The sequence below is a fragment of the Malus sylvestris genome, chromosome 17, assembly GCF_916048215.2.
Source record: "Malus sylvestris chromosome 17, drMalSylv7.2, whole genome shotgun sequence".
NCBI lineage: Eukaryota > Viridiplantae > Streptophyta > Magnoliopsida > Rosales > Rosaceae > Malus > Malus sylvestris.
In genome coordinates, this window is record NC_062276.1 from 1356609 (window position 1) to 1379551 (window position 22943).

General features: G+C 40.1%; 6 protein-coding genes and 1 pseudogene across 15 annotated transcripts; 2 read left to right on the plus strand and 5 right to left on the minus strand.

Annotated features, from left to right (window-relative positions):
• Positions 1-147: 147 nt before the first annotated feature.
• Positions 148-2051, minus strand: LOC126610996 (uncharacterized). Of its 2 annotated transcripts, none has more exons than XM_050279186.1 (5): positions 1711-2051; positions 1166-1263; positions 753-1067; positions 583-637; positions 148-472 (listed from the first exon to the last, which is right to left on the minus strand). In XM_050279186.1, exons 1-5 carry the CDS (start codon positions 1950-1952, stop codon positions 394-396), a joined length of 789 nt encoding a protein of 262 aa, XP_050135143.1. In that variant the 5' UTR covers positions 1953-2051; the 3' UTR covers positions 148-393. The 2 variants fall into 2 exon arrangements, with proteins under 2 accessions (XP_050135143.1, XP_050135142.1); XM_050279185.1 differs by having other exon boundaries at positions 726-1067.
• A 575-nt stretch (positions 2052-2626) lies between these two features.
• On the minus strand, positions 2627-4372 carry LOC126610403 (elongation factor Tu, chloroplastic-like; annotated as a pseudogene).
• A 605-nt stretch (positions 4373-4977) lies between these two features.
• On the minus strand, positions 4978-12477 carry LOC126611320 (SAGA-associated factor 29 homolog A-like). Of its 5 annotated transcripts, none has more exons than XM_050279543.1 (10): positions 12336-12477; positions 7190-7360; positions 6912-7005; positions 6611-6687; positions 6257-6366; positions 6023-6114; positions 5843-5896; positions 5513-5666; positions 5359-5372; positions 4978-5260 (listed from the first exon to the last, which is right to left on the minus strand). In XM_050279543.1, the coding sequence occupies exons 2-10, from the start codon at positions 7305-7307 to the stop codon at positions 5158-5160; spliced, it is 816 nt and encodes a 271-aa protein (XP_050135500.1). In that variant the 5' UTR covers positions 7308-7360; positions 12336-12477; the 3' UTR covers positions 4978-5157. The 5 variants fall into 5 exon arrangements, with proteins under 5 accessions (XP_050135500.1, XP_050135502.1, XP_050135503.1 ...); XM_050279545.1 differs by having other exon boundaries at positions 7190-7351; positions 12336-12447; XM_050279546.1 differs by lacking the exon at positions 12336-12477 and adding an exon at positions 7882-8050 and having other exon boundaries at positions 6257-6363.
• On the minus strand, positions 9099-12478 carry LOC126611323 (SAGA-associated factor 29 homolog A-like). Of its 2 annotated transcripts, none has more exons than XM_050279549.1 (10): positions 12336-12478; positions 11522-11692; positions 11244-11337; positions 10942-11018; positions 10405-10511; positions 10171-10262; positions 9991-10044; positions 9661-9814; positions 9508-9521; positions 9099-9409 (listed from the first exon to the last, which is right to left on the minus strand). In XM_050279549.1, the coding sequence occupies exons 2-10, from the start codon at positions 11637-11639 to the stop codon at positions 9307-9309; spliced, it is 813 nt and encodes a 270-aa protein (XP_050135506.1). In that variant the 5' UTR covers positions 11640-11692; positions 12336-12478; the 3' UTR covers positions 9099-9306. The 2 variants fall into 2 exon arrangements, with proteins under 2 accessions (XP_050135506.1, XP_050135504.1); XM_050279547.1 differs by having other exon boundaries at positions 10405-10514.
• A 1434-nt stretch (positions 12479-13912) lies between these two features.
• LOC126610723 (uncharacterized) lies at positions 13913-17524 on the plus strand. Of its 4 annotated transcripts, none has more exons than XM_050278837.1 (14): positions 13913-14098; positions 14466-14637; positions 14735-14846; positions 14964-15116; positions 15406-15510; positions 15742-15825; positions 15896-16011; positions 16183-16284; positions 16376-16489; positions 16627-16683; positions 16782-16848; positions 16940-16993; positions 17094-17168; positions 17254-17524. In XM_050278837.1, exons 2-14 carry the CDS (start codon positions 14618-14620, stop codon positions 17401-17403), a joined length of 1209 nt encoding a protein of 402 aa, XP_050134794.1. In that variant the 5' UTR covers positions 13913-14098; positions 14466-14617; the 3' UTR covers positions 17404-17524. The 4 variants fall into 4 exon arrangements, with proteins under 4 accessions (XP_050134794.1, XP_050134796.1, XP_050134793.1 ...); XM_050278839.1 differs by having other exon boundaries at positions 14738-14846; XM_050278836.1 differs by having other exon boundaries at positions 14502-14637.
• A 156-nt stretch (positions 17525-17680) lies between these two features.
• LOC126610721 (uncharacterized) lies at positions 17681-21067 on the minus strand. Its single transcript, XM_050278835.1, has 9 exons — positions 20044-21067; positions 19855-19910; positions 19696-19778; positions 19505-19583; positions 19152-19262; positions 18657-18766; positions 18406-18489; positions 18261-18298; positions 17681-17953 (listed from the first exon to the last, which is right to left on the minus strand). Exons 1-9 carry the CDS (start codon positions 21002-21004, stop codon positions 17883-17885), a joined length of 1593 nt encoding a protein of 530 aa, XP_050134792.1. The 5' UTR covers positions 21005-21067; the 3' UTR covers positions 17681-17882.
• Positions 21068-21549: 482 nt separating this feature from the next.
• On the plus strand, positions 21550-22887 carry LOC126610725 (uncharacterized). The gene is made up of 2 exons (XM_050278842.1): positions 21550-22084; positions 22501-22887. Exons 1-2 carry the CDS (start codon positions 21650-21652, stop codon positions 22654-22656), a joined length of 591 nt encoding a protein of 196 aa, XP_050134799.1. The 5' UTR covers positions 21550-21649; the 3' UTR covers positions 22657-22887.
• Positions 22888-22943: the final 56 nt, after the last annotated feature.

Below are 22943 nucleotides of genomic sequence, written 5' to 3' on the forward strand. Positions count from 1 at the left end.
CCACCCATCTTTGACTCGGGATACAAGCCTACAACCTCGGCTTTTATGGCCGGAAGGTTTAATTTTTTCCGGCGAGGTGGTCGGAATGTTCAAATTTTGCCGGCTAGGTGGTCGAAGGGTTGATTTTGATAATTAAGAGCCTCAACGCAAACAAATGGGAATAATCCATTAACACATAACCCAGCTCAGTTGGTAAAACATCAATCAATGCAATATTCATGGGCAAAATCTTGATTAATTTACACTTAACAAAATGTTTTGGCCTAATAACATCACTAGTGCAAAAAATACAACCTAACCAAATACTTCAAAAATTGCTAGGAGCAGTTAATCTTTATCACAGTTCTTTCTTCAAGTCTTTAATCTCGGTAAATTGCAGAGTCGCTTGGCAGATCATGTCGTGTTCTTTTTACTCTTCTTCTTCCTTGAAGCAAAGCTGCTCAGTCCAATTTCTATGGACATTCTTTTCGTCCTGCAAAGCATGAGAACAATAATTGAGTACTTTCAGCAGAACAGCGCGTGGGCGTTCGTTGTAAACAAAATAGAGACCGGAGAGCAAACAGAAATTAAGAAGCATCATACCGCTTGGAGAGCTCTTCTGACTCCTCGTCGCCATCTTCAAATGCACCATCTGAAACTAAAGAAACAATGAAATTCAAGGCCAGTTGAAGATCCAAACCAACAATAACATGTGCAAAATACCAAATGCTGGATCAACATTATACTTCTGTTGTTCACAACTAAAGACGTACCAGCTCCATCAATCTCGTCATCCTCGATCTCTGACTCTGAACCGAAACCCCACCTGTCACCTCCCTCGTCAAAGTCCCAACGTTCTCCCACGGGAGGCATCCAAAAGTCAGTTTCTTCTGTATCGCCTTCCTCATCAGAAGCCTTACTTTTTCCGGACATAATCTCATCAACTCCATCATCCTTCATCTTATTCTTATTTTTCTTCTTCTTCTTTCCGTCTCCGTCTTCTTCTTGGTCAGATACTATTTCCGGGTTCTGATCATCCATCTCTTCTACCGCTCCCTTGGCTTTTAGCTTCTCTTCTTCCTTCTCTTCTGTTTATATAACCAACACGAACATCACCATTAAACACATTGGAGTCCGAAAGCCAATCCATACACAAATTCGGAAAAGAAAGAAACAATATACGAACCGAGCTTGTTGAGGAAGCGTTTCCCATTTATATGCTTCCAAATGTGCTCCTCTGACTTATTGATAGTATCCCCTGTTAGCTTACACACCAACTTTGAACTGCACAAGGAAAGCAAATGAACCAGGATTCAGCATAAACCCGAAATCTCTGCTTGGTTTGCAGTAAAATTTGAAAGGTTTTCGTATATCAATTCGCAACATGGCAAATATAAACAAACGTAAATTCAACATTGGCCTGTTTGCGACTGCATCTAAAAGGAGTAAAAGTAGCTTTCCGACCAACAAATACGATTTTGATTATCTTTGGGAAAACACCAGAAGGTAAAAGCCCTTTCTGCAGAAGCACCTACTCAGGAAGCACTTCCAACTATTTTTCCAGAAAGCACTTTAATTTTAACGAAAATTCCGACATGTTTCTAGGAAGCATAAGTGCTTTTGATCAGAAGTGCTTAGCAATCAAACCCAGCGGAATTCCAATGTAAATTATGCAAAAATTAATCAAAGTTTAAATCTTTATGTAACCGAAACGAAAGAAAATGAAATTACCGGGAAAGAGGATCCTGCTTGAACATGTTGAGAGGAGCTTTCTCATGGGAAAGGGCATATTCGATTAGGCCCAAACGGCACCGTTTGCTCTGAGAGTACACTCCCTTGTCTTTGGCCACCAATTCGTGGCCTGTCTCCACGCACTGGAAGCGGCCATTTTCGAGCTCCTTGAAGGTCGGCGAGCCCAGTAGGTTGCTCCCTTCCTTCTCCTCCTCCTCCGCCTTCTTCTCAGTCATCGCCATTGCCGAGTAGCTTGAGTTACTCAAGCTGCCGCGGACAGAGATGGAGAGCAAGCGAAGACACGATGTTTTGGGCCCCCCAGACCTAGTTATAAGCCCGCCTCGTCTGGTCCTGGACTTCTAAGCCTTTTGGGCCTTGATAGAGAGAGACCAATATGTAGCTGGAACGATAAAGTGATGTTGTCTCAAATCTATAACGTGTCACAATGAATTTAATAATTATAAAAACATTTAAAGTTGCTGTTAGTTTTGGCAGCAACGGTGATGTTGAGGGCTACCAATTCATGTCATGTCACATTAGATTTGATTTTAGTTCTAATTTAGATATCTTGACATCTTCTTTGAAGATTCACTTAATTATCCCTTACGACCATCGCTCACTTGTAACACTTATAAAACATGGTCATACGAGGAATGTTATAGGTAAAAAATAATAAATGAACAGTTAAAAGACTTGGGGCTGGTTTAGATGTACCTTTAAAATGACTGAAAGCGCTTTTAGAGAAAATATTTTTGGATTTCAAAAGCACTTAAAGTGTTTTCTGCAAGAAGCACCAGTTATATGTTTCTTCCAGGAAGCACTTTAAGGTTTATTTATTTATATTATTATTATTTTTAAAGATTTATTTGCATCTTTACTAATGATTGGTTCTAAAAATATTTCACCAAAAGTAGCTTCACATGACACCAGCTCCAACAGTCTTGCCGCCTTCCCTGATAGCAAACCTCATTCCTTGCTCGCAAGCCACCGGCATTATAAGCTCCACCACCATCTTCACCCGGTTTCCCGGCATCACCATCTTGGACTCCTCGTCCTTGTCATTCATAACTCCAGTCACCTTCCCTGTCACATCTGTCGTCCTCATGTAAAACTGTGGCCTGTATCCTGCAAAAAATGGTGAATGCCTCCCGCCCTCCTCCTTCTTCAACACATACACAATCGCCTCAAACTTCGTGTGAGGCTTAATGTTGCCCGGCTTCGACACCACCATCCCTCTCTGGATATCCCCCTTCTGAATTCCCCTCAGCAGAAGCCCCACATTGTCACCGGCCATTGCCTCATCGAGTGTTTTCTGAAACATCTCCACCCCTGTCACCGTTGTGCTCCTAGTCTCTCTCAATCCCACTATGTCCACACTGTCCCCAACCTTCACTTTACCCCTCTCCACCCTTCCCGTCGCCACCGTGCCCCGACCCGTGATCGAAAACACATCCTCAACCGCCAGCAGAAACGGCAGATCAACTTGCCGTTGTGGAATTGGAACGTAACTATCCACTGCATCCATCAAAGCATAAATCTTGTCCGCCCACTCGTTCTCCCCTCTTGATTTTCGGGTTAGCCATTAAGGCCTCCAGAGCCAGCAATGCCGAGCCGGAAACCACCGGCACATCGTCTCCCGGAAACTCGTAGGACGACAGGAGCTCCCGGACCTCCAATTCCACTAGCTCAAGCAGGTCCCCGTCGTCCACCTGATCCTGCTTGTTCAGGAAAACGACCACTTTGGACACGCCGACTTGTTTGGCCAGCAACACGTGCTCTTTGGTCTGAGGCATGGGGCCGTCGGCGCCGGAGACAACAAGGATCGCGCCGTCCATTTGGGCTGCGCCGGTGATCATGTTCTTGACATAGTCAGCGTGACCGGGGCAGTCCACGTGGGCGTAGTGGCGAGTTTCGGTCTCGTACTCAACTGTTGCGGTGTTGATTGTGATCCCGCGCGCGCGCTCCTCCGGGGCAGCGTCGATCTCGTCGTACTTCTTGGGGGCGCTGTTCCCCATGGAAGCCAGGGCCATGGTCAGCGCCGCCGTCAGAGTAGTCTTCCCGTGATCCACGTGGCCGATTGTGCCGATGTTAACGTGCGGCTTCTTCCGCTCGAACTTCCCACGTGCCATCCCGACTGTGAAGGATCGGCGACGGCGGAGGGTGGAAGACAGTGGAGACATTTGTGGCGGCGAGGATGGAGGAGTACAGGAGGGGTGAGCTGTTTGGTTTGGAGGCTAAGCTTTTAGTGGTCGTGGGTTTTGGGCTGGTTTTAGCGAGAGAGAGGTGTGTAGAAAGAGAGAGTGAGGGCGAAGAAGCTGGCGGTGAGTTCTCGAAAAGGAGGTTCGATGACGACGGAGCTCCGATTGCGGAAGCCATGGATTGCTGGGAGAGAAGCGGCGGAGAGCTTGATCGACAAAGACAAAGAGGGCGGCGGCAACGAAGAAATGAGGGATTTGATTTGAAGAGGGAGAGCTTTGGGATCAAAGTAGGGCCCACTCACTTAACATTAAGAACAGTACTTGGGTAGTCCCTAGACTCATTTTGTTAGGATTAATTATCTAATCAACCGTTAATTGTTGGCGTGACACTGTGAAATCATCTCAAAACCCACTTACCGTGCCAGATAAAATACACCGATGCCATTTTAGAGTTACATTACTTTCACAAAACCCACTTACCATGCCAAATAAAATACACCGAGGCCATTTTAGAGTTACACTACTTTCACAAAACCCACTTACCATGCCAAATAAAACACACCGGGCCATTTTAGAGTTGTACCCCGTATTACTATTTCAGGATTCCAGAAATTTGGGATTCCCAAAAATTTGGTTTAGGATCGATCTTGAAATTAGGATTCCCAAAAACTTCGGTTTAGGAATCGGGACAAGGGTTTTGATTCGGTATCTCATACTGAACCAGCCATAGATAAAATACACTGAGGCCATTTTAGAGTTACACTACTTTCACAAAACCCGCTTACCATGCCAAATAAAACATACCGAGGCCATTGTAGAGTTGTACCCTGTGTTACTACGTCACCACTTAACAATTAACTAGATGGTCAACTTTAGAGGGTAAGAGCATCTCTAAAGAGTAGGTCTAACTTTTTTAACATTTAGTCTCTTGAAGACGAGATTTTTGAATTTAGATTTCTAAAATGGAATTTTAGTGATTTTATAGCTTCAATTTGAACGTGCGTTAAAATGAAAAAAATTAAAACCTCGTGACTTAGGTTGACGCTAAATGGTGCGAAACGCACGTTCCTTAAAACTAAACGAGTCACCTTAAATTAATATAAAGCCACATCACAGTAACATTTCCAATCCCTCAGTTTTTGAAACGTGTGGTTTTACCGTGAGACAAGAAAATTGGAAAATTACACGAGACGATCCTAGACGCCAATTAACTTTTATTTATACACAACCTATAAACAGCAACAAAGAATCACTGGCGATGGCCTTCCGGCAGGGCAACCACCTTATGGAAGGGCACTGTCCTCTGAGGCAAGGATCCGTCTTCCTCGTCGTCATCGAATTCCAACAAATAACTGCCCAAATTCAAGCATTGAAACATCATATCACGCATGTAACAAGGAAACAACTAAACAAAGATGCCTTAAACAAAATCCATATTGAGGTAACTTACTCATCCGTCTTCCTCTGATGGTTGAGCATCCGACAGAAGCGTGCAAAGCATGGATCAGGGGTTAGTTTAGTTCCACGGCATAATTGCTACAACGATATTAAAAACACAAATCCACAAAGAAAAGTGCATCAAAGTGGATGGATGGAATCGTCACCTTGCGATGGCCATTCACCACAGTTGCCTTGTATAGTGCAGTTGTTCCTGGATATACAGCCAAAACGGGTCTTCCAGTAGGGAAATCTATAGCACTGGAAGGATCGTTTCTCTTCGGGAAAGGGATAATAGCGCTCATAGGCAACTTGTACTTTCTGAGAGCAGCAATGACAACGGAGCAAAATGGTGAATGTCCCAAAACGTGAGCAACTAATTATATGCAGCTAAATCGAAGAAAAATTCATCTGTTGTAAGCTAAAATAAAAAGATCACGAAAAAGAAAGTTAATCATCCAAAAAGAACCGAATTGTTAAAACAGAAAAAGCAATACCTTTGGACACCACCCTCTTCATCATCACCCGGCTCCTCATCTAGTACTTCAAATCTGCACAATTCTAACTAGCATCACACAATTTCCGAAACAAACAAACCAAGCTGGCAGATAACGACTGTGCTAAAAAATTATACAAATTAAAACGAATCTTCACATAGTAAGTAAAACTAGACTTACTCTCTTGTATCCTTGTCAAAATGTATCACTTTTACAACAAACCACTCATCCTTGTCAGCATCTTCTTGAGTGACCGTAACCCTAGCTGCTACCTAAAAGTGACAGGTTAATGTCCATAAACCAAACTTCAAAGAGAATGAATTAACTGAAGGATTACATAATAACCAAGAGCAACAGAGTAGCCGGCCTTTGCAAACGCAACCGGACACGACAAATCACCGTAATAATGCATACCTGTTCTCCTTTCAGACTAGCCCAAGCCTCGAGTTGACTTCGCATGGAAGGGGAAATCCTTGAAATGTCTGAATCAGTCTTCATCCTCTTCCTTTTCTGCTCATTACCTTCTGCAGTATATGCAATATCAGCTAAATGAAGATATTATAGTGTTTTCCAAATAAAAAGCACCGGAATCTCATTGGAATATTAGCCACTACATATAATGTCATCTACGTATTTATTTATTTTTTGGTTAAGCATAATAATGGCATCTGACAATTAACATAAACTCTGAAATATTTATGTAAAACTAAAAGCCAACGGAAATATGTAAATATTTAAAAGGAATGCTTATAGCTCCTGATTCCATACCCATTCTTCTTCGTGGCTGCCCTGGAGGTCCAGAAGGCAATAGAGCATCAAGTTGGCTCAACAACAAATTCGATACACTGCAACAAAATATGATAAACTAACCTGAACAGTTTATCAATAAACAAAAGCTAACTTGTACAAAAAAGAGGTTGAGACGAGCATGAGCTTCAACAACATATTTCTTTAACTTCAGCCAAATAACCGAAAAAGATAATATGTAAGCTTCCCTAGGAGTTTTTAACCCTTTTACTTTTCAGTTCCAAGGAAGTGTTTAATTTGACGAGAGATAAAAGAAACATACGTTACTTCACTTTCAGAAAGATCTTTGGCATGCACATATAAATTCTTCAGCTTCGACAATGAATTATCCCCAGGCTTCTCAACCACTTCAGGAGCTGTGTATTAACATGCCAAGAAAGATTAAAAAAGAAACCAATATCATTAAACACATTGGTCATTCCTCACTTCTAAACTGAATGTTAACTATCTACTCTATCGAAAAACAAAAAAAATATTCATCAAAACATCTAATTATAAAAGATTAACAGAATATTTCCAAAGACTAACAAAGTGACTTACTAGCTTGGAGCTTCTTATGCATCTTGTTTATCTCGATGAGCACCTCTTCTTGCTCTTTCCTTAATTGATCGAGCTCTTTTGACTTTTCCAGTATTCCTGCAATGTCCGGCGCTGACATTGTTCCGTCCCAAAATTTCACTCCCACCAAATTCTGAGCTCAATCTTTTCCCCCTAAAATTCCAACTCAATCATCAGCAATGCACAAGCATACGAAAACTAAAATGCGGTTTCTTTCACTTGCATAAATTATACACACCTAATTCTAAAACTCGAGAACTATACGCGTTAAAATTCTGGATTAAAAATTTCTTTAATGGGTACAAAATGGGTGATGCCATCCACACACCCCTTTTTACCGCTCAAACACTCCATGTCAATTTATGTCCTTTAATCTTCTTCAATTCATTCAATCCAACAAACGAAAGCTAAGATAACTGGATATATTCAAATTAAAGTAAACTGGACTCATCTTCTTCCTCATTGCTCAATTTACAGATATATTCACTAATCAATGATTAAATTTTACAAAAAGAAAAATCATAGAAAGTAATTAAGCAACATTAACCTACAAAAATTCCAATTAAAGCAGATACTCCGAATTCCGAGACAAACCAGATTATGAACAATGAATATTTCCCCAAATCAAAATACTGAGAGTTGGAAACCCTAAAAGATCAGAGTAAGAGGAGCACCTGTGAGTAAGAATGCGGGTGAGGAGCGAGAGAATCACCGGCGGGTGAGACTAGAGCGCGGAAGTTGTTCTTCCGTGGTGGCACCGTGGGGGGTTCGAATGGAAATTCCGATATTTCTTCATAGATTCTTTGAGCATCGGATATTACAATTTTGCACTGCGATTAAACATTTTGGTTTTCATAATTTATGGAAGAAAAAAAACCAAATTACCCAAAATGACACCATCACACCAATGCCATTTTCAAATTCTTTTTTTAAAAAGGCAATTGTATTAGTGAAAAGACCTAATTGCCCTCCTTTTAAATACCCGATTGTGAAATGGGATTCGACACTCAAGAATCTTAAAGGAAAGTTGCATCTTAATTTTCAAAACTTCACAGTGAGGTGAAGGTGAAAACACATAAATTGAACAATGATTTATATATGAATTTGCAAAACCGACTAAAAATCGTGAATGTTAATCCACTATTTTATAAAAAATGCAATTTTTTTATTTTCTTGAAATATTTTTTGTGAGCATTAAGGAATTTTTATAATGTATTTGAAAGCGGATTTACAATTTATTGAGCAACAAGTGTATATTTAGTAGAATATTTAAGCCGAAAAGTAAATTATCTAAAATATATTTAAGCTAAAATATATATTTAGTGTATATTTTTTAAATTTTTTAGATATATTAAAATCATCTGTACGTGAGACTTTAAACAAAAAATAGCAATATTTTGTTTTGTTAAATAGTCTTTAACCCTCTTTTGTTTTGTTAAATAGTCTTTAATCCTCTTTTGGTTAACATTAAGAACAATAATTGGGTAGTCACTAGACTCACTTTGTTAGGTAATAGGATTAATTATCTAATCAACCATTAATTGTTGACGTGACATTGTGAAATCATCCCAAAACCCACTTACCGTGCTAGATAAAATACACCAGGGCCATTTTAGAGTTACACTACTTTCACAAAACCCACTTACCATGCCAAATAAAACACCACATTTTAGAGTTGTACCCCGTATTACTACGTCACCACTTAACAGTTAACTAGATGATCAACTTTGGAGGGTAAGAGCATCTCTAAGAGTAGCTCTAACTTTTTTAACATTTAGTCTATTGAAGACGAGGTTTTTGGATTTAGATTTCTTAAATAGAATTTTAATGATTTTATAGCTTCAATTTGAACATGCTTTAAAATGAAAAAAATTAAAACCTCGTGATCCAATTTGAAGCCAAATGGTTGGAAAACGTTCCTTAAAACTAAACGAGTCACTTTACATAATATAAAGCCACATCACAGTAACATTCCCAACCCCTCAGTTTTTGAAACATGTGGTTTTACCGTGGGACAAGAAAATTGGAAAATTACACGAGACGATCCTAGACGCCAATTAACTTTTATTTATACACAACCTACAAACAGCAACATAGAGTCACTGGCGATGGCCTTCCGGCAGGGCAACCACCTTATGGAAGGGCACTGTCCTCTGAGGCAAGGATCCGTCTTCCTCGTCGTCATCGAATTCCAACAAATAACTGCCAAAATTCAAACATTGAAACATCATACCACGCATGTAACAAGGAAACAACTAAATTAAGATGCCTAAAACAAAATCCATATCGAGGTAACTTACTCATCCGTCTTCCTCTGATGGTTGAGCATCCGACAGAAGCGTGCAAAGCATGATCAGGGGTTAGTTTAGTTCCACGGCATAATCACTACAACGATATTAAAAACACAAATCCACAAAGAAAAGTGCATCAAAGTGGATGGATGGAATTGTCACCTTGCGATGGCCATTCACCACAGTTGCCTTGTACAGTGCAGTTGTTCCTGGATATACAGCCAAAACGGGTCTTCCAGTAGGGAAATCTATAGCACTGGAAGGATCGTTTCTCTTCGGGAAAGGGATAATAGCGCTCATAGGCAACTTGTACTTTCTGAGAGCAGCAATGACAACGAAGCAAAATGGTGAATGTCCCAAAACGTGAGCAACTAATTAGATGCAGCTAAATCAAAGAAAAATTCATCTGTGGTAAGCTAAAATAAAAAGATCACAAAAAAGAAAGTTAAGCATCCAAAAAGAACCGAATTGTTAACACAGAAAAAGCAATACCTTTGGACACCACCCTCTTCATCATCACCCAGCTCCTCATCTAGTACTTCAAATCTGCACAATTCTAACTAGCATCACACAATTTCCGAAACAAACAAACCAAGCTGGCAGATAACGACTGTGCTAAAAAATTATACAAATTAAAATGAATCATCACATAGTAAGTAAAACTAGACTTACTCTCTTGTATCCTTGTCAAAATGCATCACTTTTACAACAAACCACTCATCCTTGTCAGCATCTTCTTGAGTGACCATAACCCTAGCTGCTACCTAAAAGTGACAGGTTAATGTCCATAAACCGAACTTCAAAGAGAACGAATTAACCAAAGGATTACATAATAACCAAGAGCAACAGAGTAGCCGGCCCTTGCAAATGCAACCGGACACGACAAATCACCGTAATAATGCATACATGTTCTCCTTTCAGACTAGCACAAGCCTCAAGTTGACTTCGCATGGAAGGGGAAATCCTTGAAATGTCTGAATCAGTCTTCATCCTCTTCCTTTTCTGCTCATTACCTTCTGCAGTATATGCAATATCAGCTAAAAAGGTCGTACCCAGTGCACAAGGCTCCCGCTTTACGCAGGGTCTGGGAGAGGTAAATGTCGGCTAGCCTTACCCCTATTTATGGAGAGGCTGCTCCCAAGTCTCGAACCCGAGACCTACCGCTCATGGGCGAAGGCACTTGTCATCACACCAAGTGCGACCTCTTATATGCAATATCAGCTAAATGAAGAAATTATAGTGTTTTCCAAAAAAAAGCACCGAAATCTCATTGGAATATTAGCCACTACATATAATGTCATCTATGTATTTATTTATTTTTTGGTTAAGCATAATAATGGCATCTGACAATTAACATAAACTCTGAAATATTTATGTAAAACTAAAAGCCAACGGAAATATGTAAATATTTAAAAGGAATGCTTATAGCTCCTGATTCCATACCCATCCTTCTTTGTGGCTGCCCTGGAGGTCCAGAAGGCAATAGAGCATCAAGTTGGCTCAACAACAAATTGAATACACTGCAACAAAATACGATAAACTAACCTGAACAGCTTATCAATAAACAAAAGCTAACTTGCACAAAAAAGAGGTTGAGACGAGCATGAGCTTCAACAACATATTTCTTTAATCTTCAGCCAAATAACCGAAAAAGATAATATGTAAGCTTCCTAGGAGTTTTTAACCCTTTTACTTTTCAGTTCCAAGGAAGTGTTTAATTTGATGAGAGATAAAAAGAAACATACGTTACTTCACTTTCAGAAAGTTCTTTGGCATGCACATATAAATTCTTCAGCTTCGACAATGAATTATCCCGAGGCTTCTCAACCACTTCAGGAGCTGTGTATTAACATGCCGAGAAAGATTAAAAAAGAAACCAATATCATTAAACACATTGGTCATTCCTCACTTCTAAACTGAATGTTAACTATCTACTCTATCGAAAAACAAAAAAATTATTCATCAACACATCCAATTATAAAAGATTAACAGAATATTTCCAAAGACTTCCAAAGTGACTTACTAGCTTGGAGCTTCTTATGCATCTTGTTTATCTCGATGAGAACCTCTTCTTGCTCTTTCCTTAATTGATCGAGCTCTTTCGACTTTTCCAGTATTCCTGCAATGTCCGGCGCTGACATTGTTCCGTCCCAAAATTTCACTCCCACGAAATTCTGAGTTCAATCTTTTCCCCCTAAAATTCCAACTCAATCATCAGCAATGCACAAGCATACAAAAACTAAAATGCGGTTTCTTTCACATGCATAAATTATACACACCTAATTCTAAAACTCGAGAACTATACGAGTTAAAATTCTGGATTAAAAATTTCTTTAAAAGGTCGTACCAGTGCAAAAGGCTCCCGCTTTACGCAGGGTCTGGAAGAGGTGGATGTCGGCTAGCCTTACCCCCATTTATGGAGAGGCTGCTCCCAAGGATTAAAAATTTCTTTAATGGGTAAAAAATGGGTGATGCCATCCACGCACACCTTTTTACCTCTCAAACACTCCATGTCAATTTCCGTCACTTAATCTTCTTCAATTCATTCAATCCGACAAATGAAAGCTAAGATAACTGGATATATTCAAATTAAAGTAAACTGGACTCATCTTCTTCCTCATTGCTCAATTTACAGATATATTCACTAATCAATGATTAAATTTTACAAAAAGAAAAAAAAAATCATAGAAAGTAATTAAGAAACATTAACCTACAAAAATTCCAATTAAAGCAGATACTCCGAATTCCGAGACAAACCGGATTATGAACAATGAATATTTCCCCAAATCAAAATACTGAGAATTGGAAACCCTAAAAGCTCAGAGTAAGAGGAGCACCTGTGAGTAAGAATGCGGGTGAGGAGCGAGAGAATCACCGGCGGTTGAGACTAGAGCGCGGAAGTTGTTCTTCCGTGGTGGCACCGTGGAGGGTTCGAATGGAAATTCTGATATTTCTTCATAGATTCTTTTGCAGATTAACGGAGCATCGGATATTACAATTTTGCACTGCGATTAAGCATTTTTGTTTTCATAATTTATGGAAAAAGAAAAAGAAATTACCCAAAATGACACCAATACCATTTTCAAATTATTTTTTTTAAAAAAAGCAATTGTATTAGTGAAAAGACCTAATTGCCCTCCTTTTAAATACCCGATTGTGAAATGGGATTCGACACTCAAGAATCTCAATGAAAAGTCTCACCTTAATTTTCAAAACTTCACAGCGAGGAGAAGGTGAAAATACATAGATTGAATCATTTTTGTTAATTTTTCTTTTATTTCTCTTACCACTACAACAAACTATCATATTCATGTTCTTCAAACTAATGTTTTTGTGCGTGGAGCCCGACTCATTTTCTAAGCTCTTGGGGGTTTGCCTCGTTCTTCATGTGAGGTGTCTGCATCGTTTTGCGTGCAAGAAGCCCACCCTTTTTTGTATCCATGGAGCTGGCGTCGTTTTGGGATGCATGAAACCAGCCTCGTTTTCCATGCGTAGGGCTAGCCTCGATTTGTGCAATGTGTCCTGTCTCGTTTTGCATGCGCGACTCGCCTCGTTTTGTGAGCCAGAAGCCTGCCCCGTTTTATATGGGCAAAACCTGTCTCGTTTTGCGTGCCATGGTTTGCCTCAGTATGCATGAGCTGAGTTTGATTCGTTTTGCGTGCGTCATGCCCGCCTAACACCCATGTTTATTTTACAAAAAATGCAAATTTGTTTTTTCGCAAAATATTTTTTCTGAGTGGTAAGTTAAACTATTTAAGGAATTTGAAAGCAATTTTATAGTTTATTGAGCAATAAATGTATATTTAGTAGAATATTTGAGCCAAAAACTAAAAAAATAAGTGAAAAACATAGTAGTGAGACCCAAAACATTGTCAGAGTCAAAACGGGTGTTGTTGACATATTATGGACATGTTATTCACTTTTACTCCCTCCTTAATATGATAGAAGTATTTAAACAAAGGGTAATTGCGTATTTTTCGCAAAGATAAAGCGTTTAGCTTCATAAGATGCAAGTTAGAATCTCGAGACCAGAATGTGTCTTTTCCTAAAATAAATTATTAAATAGAATCTTGTTGGAAGCGTGAGTTTAAACTAAGAAATTCCTAAAAATAAAAATCTATTTAACTAGAGCAATGTGCTCGCTCTTTGCACTACCAAATCACAATCATTTCCTAATCATTTGAAAATCACGGATATCTTGTTTCTTCTTAGCCACTGCGCAGGCGCACCCTAAGACTTCCGCACTTCGGTCAACGGCCGGATTTCCACCCGCTCACGCGGGTCCCACAAACCCCCATATCCAACGGCGGGGGCTGCATCCTCTGGTTCAAAACTTCCCATCACGAGCGCCCCACGTGATTAGAGAAAAGTCCCAAACGGAATCAACGACGCGCGTTTACAAAAGGCGTTACAGAAATGGAATTCCTCTGTGAAATTCAAATCTCAGCAGTTCCTCGTAGGTGCCATTTTCAAAAGCCCAATCGGTTTCGGAGAAACAGGGAAACGGAACTGGAACGCCGGCCTTGCCGGACAACGGAGCTGGGCCGCGTCCAGTTGTGCACCGCCGCGTTGACCTTTTTTTTACGGCAAAGTCACCTCCGTACGTTTTTACCTTCTCGTTAACTACCAATTACTTTCCTTAATCCCAGTAAATATTTCCGGATTTGATGCTTTTAACTGAGTTTAACTTCATGCCAACAATAAATTTAATGAATTTAGAAACTCCCGCTGAATTTTCCGCATTAAATTTAATGCCATTTTTGTTATATAATCTCGCTTAATTGGTTGCTTAGCTATGAATTTTGATGTAATTAGATTTTGGATCAGCTGATGAGTGGTGTAAACAAAGCCAGTGAGCCACTGTGGTGAAATTAATTTGATTTTTTAAAATTAATTTGATGTTTTGAAATTAATTTGATGTTTTGAAATTAATTTGATGATATAAGCTAAGTAATTTATCTTCTCAGGGTTTTGGATTAATGGTTAATTTTCCATGAGGGCAGGCAGTTCACTAATGAACCTGTAGGGTCTGCCGATTTTCGCGTGTATGGAACACCTGCTGCTTGCTAGAATTCAACCTGTATCTCTGTGACTGTGGAATCATAGTAATTTCAGTAATATGGTGTCTCCCATACGCAAGTACGAATCTTTTAACTTTGTTTTTGGGTTGGTCAATGTTATAATGGGACTCAGAGTTTGCATCATTTGTGTAACGTCAACCTCTTTTGAGCTGCAGCAGAAATTTGAGAAACCCTAATGAGAGAATGAGGCTTGTGGTGACTATCTTTGTTGGAGTTGTAATCGGATTCTTTTTAGGAGTATCTTTTCCAACACTTTCGTTGACTAAGGTGCACGAATTATTGTTTTATCGTTTTTCTGTATGGTTGTGTTTCACATTATTTTGGTTCCGAATCCAGATCATATATAGAGAACATGGACTTACGAATTGTGTTTGAATGTGGTAGATGAATCTTCCTTCCACCCTTTTCCCTTCGATTGATCTTTCGTACATAGAGGAAAAGTACTCTGGGTTTTCAACCCAAGCACTGTTGAATGCCTGGTCTTCTTTGAAGGGAAACGAAGTGCGCACTGAAAAATATGTATCCCAGGAGACAAAGGTATGTTTAAATTATACTTGTGCAGCACAAATGGAGTTAGGCCTTCTCCTAGGTTGATTATCGTAATACTATTGAACAGAAATTGCTTGCTTGCTTGTAAAGGAAATTAAGATACTTCTTTGAGTGCACACGCTCTTATAGTTTTTTCTAGGGGCAAAGTTAAAGGAATCAGTGAAAGGTTATATTTTTCTTCAGGCTGTTTTGATGTTGTAATTGTTACAGGAAATTTGGTTAATGTTCTGAAGTTTATGTGCTGGCACTGACTTCTATCCATTTGCCTACAATGCAGATTTGGGTTCCAACTAATCCTCGAGGGGCTGAAAGCCTACCGCCTGGTATCATTGCATCTGAGTCGGATTTCTATCTTCGCCGACTATGGGGCCTGCCCAGTGAGGTGTGCTTCTGCTATTATAAGTTTAGTATGAATTACACGTCTGACCTCTAGATTCCTCTCTTCTATGAAGTCATTGAGTTTGATGCCTGTGCGGTGATAGTAATGAAATACACCATAAAAGAGTGATACAGTTACCTTTCCTCTCTTTAGAGGATTACTAAAAATTTCACTTAGTCCCTACGAGACCTATTCCCTAATGTTAGCCCTTTCTTTTGGAGGTGGAACTTGCAGGACTTACTTGTCAAGCCAAAGTATCTTGTAACCTTTACCGTAGGTTATGCTCAGAAAAAAAATGTTGATGCAGCTGTTAAAAAGGTCAGTTCTCTCAACCAATTTAATTGTGTATTTATTTATCTCTGTTTCTCTTACTAACGTAAATTTACAGTTTTCAGAGAATTTCACCATACTCTTGTTTCACTATGATGGTTTGACAAGTGAATGGGATGAATTTGAATGGTCGAAGCGGGCTATCCATGTGAGCATTCCGAAGCAAACAAAATGGTTAGAAAGAAATGAGCTCCTTTGTACATTTACAGTTTGACCTATAAGTTCAGCAACGGATTTATGTTAAATCCTGCAAGAGTTATGCTTTCACATAAGCTTCCTGGAAACTTTATGTTAAATCCTGCAAGAGTTATGTTTTCACATGAACTTTTTGGGAACTGCTTCCAGGTGGTATGCCAAGCGGTTTTTGCATCCTGACATTGTGGCACCCTACGAGTACATATTTATTTGGGATGAGGATCTCGGTTTGGAGCACTTTAATGCAGAGAAGTGAGCGTTGGGAAATAACTTTGCTGTTTTAATTGAAAACTACTACTTTTATGAACTATATATATTAAGGCATCAATCTTCTTTGAACCAGATACATAAAGTTGGTCAAGAAACATGGTTTGGAAATATCACAGCCTGGTTTGGAACCAAATAGCGGGCTAACATGGCAGATGACAAAGCGGAGAGGTGATAGTGAAGTTCACATGTAAGAATGGCTGATTTTCTTATCTTTCTTTGTATTTCACTCATTGATAATATATCCACTTTATTTTGGGTTGACCGAATTCAAGTGATGATACAAATTGCCGCTTGACCTATGTTTTCTTGAACCTCTTCATACAGGCAGACAGAGGAGAAACCTGGTTGGTGCAATGATCCGCATTTGCCACCATGTGCAGCGTATGTATAATTGTATATGTATCTTCATCATCGCTGTGAAAACTTTGAAATGTGTTCGGACTTTTAATGCATTATACCATGAACACCAAAACATGCAGGTTTGTTGAAATTATGGCACCTGTGTTTTCTCGTGACGCATGGCGTTGTGTTTGGCATATGATTCAGGTACATTTAATTGCTTTCACCGTTCAAACTATTGCAAACCTTGAGTGATTACTCTTATTACCGCTTCTAAAACTTTTCCATGCTTTTGCAGAATGACCTGGTCCATGGCTGGGGTCTGGATTTTGCTCTTAGACATTGCGTAGAGGTTCGAAACAACTTCTCTCTTTCTACCTTAATTATATTACTCCCTCCTGTTCGTGATTGTAATTATAATCTTCAACCTTTCCATCTTTGCTCGGAAACAGCCTGCACATAAGAAAATAGGAGTCGTGGATGCGCAGTGGATTGTCCATCAAGGCGTTCCTTCACTCGGGAACCAAGTAAACCCGAAATTTTGATCTCAACTGATTTGCTTATTATATCTGTAAGAAACTGTAGTCACCGATATTTTTTTCCTCCCGACAGGGGAAAGCGGAGGATGGAAGAGCGCCGTGGGAAGGGGTAAGGGAGAGGTGCAGAAGAGAATGGACAATGTTTCGAGCACGAATGGCGAGCGCCGAGAAAGCGTATTTTGAGGAAATGGGAATTGATCCTCCAAATACAACAGCTCATTAGAGGGTTGAAAATAATGGCGATAGGAACTTGTACACATACAGCTCAACTGTACTTACACAAAGTTACATTCGATTTGGCTGTATCGTTGCTACCGTCAATAATAGTGTTTATTTTTTTGGTATACTCGTATCATACGGCTAATGGAATTCATAAAAGATGATGGACTAGTCAAGCTTACCAATAATACGATGCAACGGCCTTGAAAGCTCAAACAGTTAAGGGCATTTGGCGCTTGAGGTTGTGTTCCATCTCAAACGCGGGAACTCTGAAACTAATATTTTCACAATTTAAATTCTTCAATTAAAACAAAAAATTGCTATATTTTACATTAAAAGATGAAAAAAATGAAGAAACAATCTCAACATCTAGGGTTACAAATTATGAGCTCGAAAATGAATTGTTCGATGATCGATCCTCTTGTGTTGTTTTGTGAAGGCTTCAAAACTTGTGAGATAAATAATTAGATTTGCAATCACTAATTAGAAATAAGTTTTGGTAATTGCCTCTTCCAGCTCTTTGAAGTCCCATGCATTGTCTGCAGAGTATTCCCCTGCCAAGTAGAAAGGTTTCGCCGAGTTAACAGCGTATTAATTTCATTCTTCGAAAATAAGAAATAAAATTTCCATGTCCCGGCAGTTGTAATTTTCGTCAAATATCTTCTGTTCGTTTTCAGATTGTTAGAACTTAGAAGTAAATCCACATAAGGTCGCTAATTTTCTATAGAAATTTTTTCATATAATATACGCTTCGGATGGTAAAAGTTTCATTATCGACTAATTAAATCACTAGCATATGGAAGAAAATCAAGGGCAAATTAACACAAATAATCAGCACTTGTCAAGAATGAAAGATCTTACCGATTGAATCTCTACGAAGAGCAGTTAAATGGGCACAGCTGCAAATGAAGAGTGATGAGATTCAATGAAACAAGTATTTAAGGAGTCACACTTAATCAAAGGGAGATATTTCTGAGTAAAGAATGAGTCTCTTAAAACTGAATACCTTCCGAGAGCCTTCCCCAGGTCTGCACATAGCGACCGTATATATGTCCCTTTGGAGCAAATAACCCGGAAGATTAAATTTTGTCTGCAAAAATAAAATAAACATATATCAGATTAAAGGACATAAGAGTTTGCAACTTATAAATGAATAAATAGCTAAATTCTAATCCAGTGGCTTTGACCTTTAACCCAAGGCTACCAGGATGCACCAGATACAAATTACCGACGAAAAAGCCAACAAAAATAGGATACCTGTCATCTAAGCTGCGCTCAATGTCAAACTGGAAGATTGATATACGTCTAGGTGAGAGCTCAATGCTTTCTCCTCTTCTTGCTTTCTCATACATCTTTTCACCTCCAACCTATTGCAAGGTTAGTGAAGCTTGTCAACAAATAAATTATAAGCCTCAAAGTATGACTAAACCTGTTATAATCTACAAAATATGTAACTTTAGAAGAAAAAAAGGATAAAATTATAGTTTCCTCAGAGTTGCTATGTCATGGGAAAAACGTTTTAAACAAATATCAGAGTTTTTGAGTCTGCCAATAAGTTAGCTGAAGCCTGTGCTATACTTCCCTTGAACTTGCGTTTGTATTGCAATTTGTATTGAAACACACGGAGTGCCACATTGAGACAAAAGTATACGTACCATACATGCATCTGAACTTAAATTCATGGACTCAGCTACATGGCTGCTAATACTTCTCTTAGAGTAATCATTATATATAGAGAGAAGAAATGCTTACTTTGATGGCCGAAAACATGGGAGGTACTTGCCAAATCTCCCCAGAAAAGGATGCAACAGCTTTCTTTATGTCTTCATCTTTGATATGCTCCCAGGGCTCTCGCTGAATGACCTGCACACGAGAGTGATGTGCAACAAAAATTTAGACCATGTATAAGTTGGCACTAAAATAAAAAACAAAAAGGGGCAACAGCAGTAGCTCTTAGAGACTACGTCAGATAAGGTCATCCATCGGTCAAAATGTGGGAAATGTTCTCACTTCTCATGATCTCGGAGTGAAGAGTATAAGTATACGTACAAGCATATAACTTTAGTATAAGATGAAACTGGCATTCATTAGAAAAGATAACACACCGGTGAATCAGCATCCCAAGTTGATGTAGCCTCCCCCAAACGAAAAACTCCACTGTACCCCTTGATCATACCTTGGTATCTGAAGTAATGTACGAAAATGTCGATTGACTATTTTACCAACCTAGGCACACTATCTCATGAGGCCTAATAGCAACTGAACTATATAAATGGCAAAGCATTCGAAAACTTACCCGTCTACCAACTTAGTGGCTTTACCAACACAAACAATTAACAAACCAGTTGCCATAGGATCAAGAGTTCCAGCATGCCCTACCTGTAATCCACCCGAAAATAAGTTACATGAGCATTTATTTACACGGCAAGGTATAACATTACAGCTAGAAAGACACCTTTTTCACTTTCACCAGGCGACGCAGCTTTCCGCACACTGTAAAAGAAGTCCATCCTGTATTGCAAATTGCATTATGATTCCTCAATAAATAAACGAACAAATGAAGATGCGAGGAAAAATTACATGAACAAATTTTAATTCCAAACCAGATAAAATGGAAACGGGCACAAGAAATCGAAAGCCTCACCTTTCGGTTTGTTCACCAAAACCACAGTTCCATAAGGACCGTCCCATCTCGGAGGAAGCTCAGTATTCCTTGTTAAAAGATATGGCTCCCCATTACCATCGCCACTGCCAGCATCTTCATTGGGGACTTTCTTCAAACACTTAAAGAAGTCCTCCACCTTCTTCTCTGTCACATCTTTACTACTCACATTCTTCACGAATTCTCTCTCCTTCTTCTCCTCTCTCTCCGCCTGCTCAAAGAACACCAATCCCTTATCACCTTCCCCGTCTTTCGTTTTCTTCGGCTTTGCCTTCCCCTTCAAATTGCCACCGCTATTGACACCGGAATTTGACTCCCCTGGTTCAAGAAACGCCTTTTCGAGACACTGGTCAGGATAGTACTTCTTCTCCAGCTGGTACACCATCTTGTAATGCTTCTCCTTCTCCCATGGATACGCAAACGTGTCGTAAAAGTACAATTCCTCCTCCCTCTTATGCAGCGTGTTGAATTCAACCACCTCCGGCTTGAGCTCCACCAAGCTCTCCTCCTCCTCCCGCCGCCGGTCCTCCTCCTCCGAATCCGTCCCGTACATCCTCTTCCTCCTCTTATTGTAGTACTTTCGCTTCGACTTGTCCATCTCCGCCGACGCCAGCTTCTCGTCGAGCCAGTTCTCGAACCCCAATTCCGACGCCGAGGTGGGTTTTTCCGGTAAGTCGGGCTCGGACTCGAGGGAGGTTTCGGAGTCCGGTCTGCTGACTCTGGCGGGTCGGCGGCGATTGTGGTCGAGGGAGGACTGAGTTGGGCGGTTGACGATCATGTCGTACTGAAGTGGGTAGGGAGTGGAGGTGGTTGAGAACGACGGCGTTTTGGGGGACCATGATCGGCAGAGTACGGTGCGGAGGTTGGGGTGCGGTCGCAGTAAGCGAGAGAGTGTGAGTGTGGGACGGAGGAAGAGGAGAGACAGAGAGACTGGCTTAGCCATCGGAGCTCTCAGGACAGGGGAGAGAGCTCAAGAGGATTTGGTGTCGTTTGTTATAATACGGAGAAGAGAAAACGGCGTTGCGTTTTATTTTGAGAAAATTGTTGAAATCGTCCATCAATTTTACTCAATTTGAGCCATGGTCATTCAATTAAAAATGCACATTTTAGTTATTTAACTCATCAAAACATGTAGTTATGATTATTTTTGTCAACTTCGTCAAAATCTAGACAAAATGAGTCATATTAGAATAATCATTGCAACAATTAGATTCAAGTTGAATGATCATTACTTCAATTTATTTCATTTGGTTCTTATATCCCGTGCATGGCACGTAACCATTTTTATAGGTGTCCTAACGAAGTTGATAAAAATGACTATAAATGCACGTTTTAATGCATTAAGGAACTAATCATCTCGAATTTTTAGTCGAAAGACCATTATTTCAATTAGATTAAAGTTCAAAGCCCGTTATACAATTTCTTCTTTTATAGTAGAAAAACCCTAAACGACAACGTTTAAAGGTTGTATTATCACACAGAAAGTCCACCGCGAGGGCATCTGGGGCAAGCAAAAATCATTTCTCACTTGAAGTTTCATCAAAATTCTCAAAGTTTTCAATTTTCCCGCTCGTGGCTTCCTGCAATAATGGAGTCTACAGCAGCTTGGGTGGACGCCCAAGAGTGGGAGGTCTGCAACGACGACGGCTTCGTCTTTAAGCGGAGGAAGAGGCGCCGGGTCGACCCAGATGCCGACTCGTCGGCTCCCGCTCCACCGTCCTCTTCCGCCGCGGATCTACGGGAAGATCCCGAGAAACTCCGGAGAGAGCGGAGGAGGAAGTTTCTTCTCAAGCTCAGAGATAAGTACCAGGCGGAGATCGACCAGTGGGAACTTTTGTCGAGCACGTTGCGCACAATGGAGGAGAGAGCGCGGCAGCTTCAACGGCAACGAGAGGAGGCGCAGCAACAGCGAACGGAAGAGGAAGAGCGACAGAAAACGGCGTCGTCGGATGGGCCTAGTGCGTTAGAGATTCAGGGGTCGGAGTTCGGTTGTGGGTCGTTGGTGGATGAGCTTCTCTTGCAGGTGAATTGGGGGTTTCTTTCTTTTCGTTTTGGGATTGTTTGGTTGGTGGCAATTTTTGAAAATTGAAAGATTTTGGGGATTAGGGTTTATGCAAAGGTCGGAAATTTGAGCTCGTGACACCAATTTGGGGCTCAGCTGAGCTGATTTTCTACGACATTACTCTGATTTCTCAGTAACCAAACATCAATTGAGCTTTTAGGGTTTCTGTTCTTGTCTTCTTAATTGATTTTATCATTCTCGCACTTAAAGTCTGTGGAGAAATTGAAATTTTTGATTCAATACGTTCTTAAATTTCTTTGATTTCTCAGTAAGCAAACATCAATTGAACTTTTAGGGTTCCTGTTTTTGTTTTCTTAGCATTCCTTAATTGACCCCACATGGTAAGTACATTTCTTCATCCTCCTTTATCTGTGCAGGTAGACACACACGCAGCGATCATTCGTGATGTTTCAAGTCTCTGTGACACAGCGGACGCTCTATGCAACGAAGAAGAGGAACGGATTAGTCCGCTTTTCTTCGATATTCCGATCTGCAGTTCACCGAGGGAGCTCATGAGATCGTTGCAATGGTAGCCTGTCTTTATCAAATTCCCAAGAGGTAGGAAGTAGGAGGAGATATTTTTCGGGTTTATGAAGTAGGAGGAGATATCTTCTTTCGTTGCGATTTGGTATGAGTAAGTGATGTAGCCTACTAACCACAATAGGTGAATGAGGCCTAGGAACTGGAAAGTGCGTTCTATGCTGATTAGTGTGTGTGTATGTATGTTGTATATGTTCTATTGATTATATTTTGATTTCGATTCATGCTTTCGCATACTTGTAACTGGACCCGTAAATGGATCGGGTTTATTGAGTTTGGG

Coding starts and splice junctions, on each gene's coding strand:
- LOC126610996 (XM_050279185.1), bottom strand. CDS start 1,952: ATGGCGATGACTGAGAAGAAGGCGGAGGAGGAGGAGAAGGAAGGGAGC. Junction 1,264..1,710: donor AAGCAGGATCCTCTTTCCCG/GTAATTTCATTT, acceptor TTCCTTGTGCAG/TTCAAAGTTGGTGTGTAAGC. Junction 1,068..1,165: donor ACGCTTCCTCAACAAGCTCG/GTTCGTATATTG, acceptor TTATATAAACAG/AAGAGAAGGAAGAAGAGAAG.
- LOC126611320 (XM_050279543.1), bottom strand. CDS start 7,307: ATGTCAGCGCCGGACATTGCAGGAATACTGGAAAAGTCAAAAGAGCTC. Junction 7,006..7,189: donor GCATAAGAAGCTCCAAGCTA/GTAAGTCACTTT, acceptor GTTAATACACAG/CTCCTGAAGTGGTTGAGAAG. Junction 6,115..6,256: donor CTAGTCTGAAAGGAGAACAG/GTATGCATTATT, acceptor TGTCACTTTTAG/GTAGCAGCTAGGGTTACGGT.
- LOC126611323 (XM_050279547.1), bottom strand. CDS start 11,639: ATGTCAGCGCCGGACATTGCAGGAATACTGGAAAAGTCGAAAGAGCTC. Junction 10,515..10,941: donor GCAGCCACAAAGAAGGATGG/GTATGGAATCAG, acceptor CATATACTGCAG/AAGGTAATGAGCAGAAAAGG. Junction 10,263..10,404: donor CTAGTCTGAAAGGAGAACAT/GTATGCATTATT, acceptor TGTCACTTTTAG/GTAGCAGCTAGGGTTATGGT.
- LOC126610723 (XM_050278837.1), top strand. CDS start 14,618: ATGGTGTCTCCCATACGCAA. Junction 16,012..16,182: donor ATTCCGAAGCAAACAAAATG/GTTAGAAAGAAA, acceptor AACTGCTTCCAG/GTGGTATGCCAAGCGGTTTT. Junction 17,169..17,253: donor TTCCTTCACTCGGGAACCAA/GTAAACCCGAAA, acceptor TCCTCCCGACAG/GGGAAAGCGGAGGATGGAAG.
- LOC126610721 (XM_050278835.1), bottom strand. CDS start 21,004: ATGGCTAAGCCAGTCTCTCTGTCTCTCCTCTTCCTCCGTCCCACACTC. Junction 19,779..19,854: donor GCCTGGTGAAAGTGAAAAAG/GTGTCTTTCTAG, acceptor GGTGGATTACAG/GTAGGGCATGCTGGAACTCT. Junction 19,263..19,504: donor CTTGGGATGCTGATTCACCG/GTGTGTTATCTT, acceptor TCTCGTGTGCAG/GTCATTCAGCGAGAGCCCTG.
- LOC126610725 (XM_050278842.1), top strand. CDS start 21,650: ATGGAGTCTACAGCAGCTTGGGTGGACGCCCAAGAGTGGGAGGTCTGC. Junction 22,085..22,500: donor TGGATGAGCTTCTCTTGCAG/GTGAATTGGGGG, acceptor TTATCTGTGCAG/GTAGACACACACGCAGCGAT.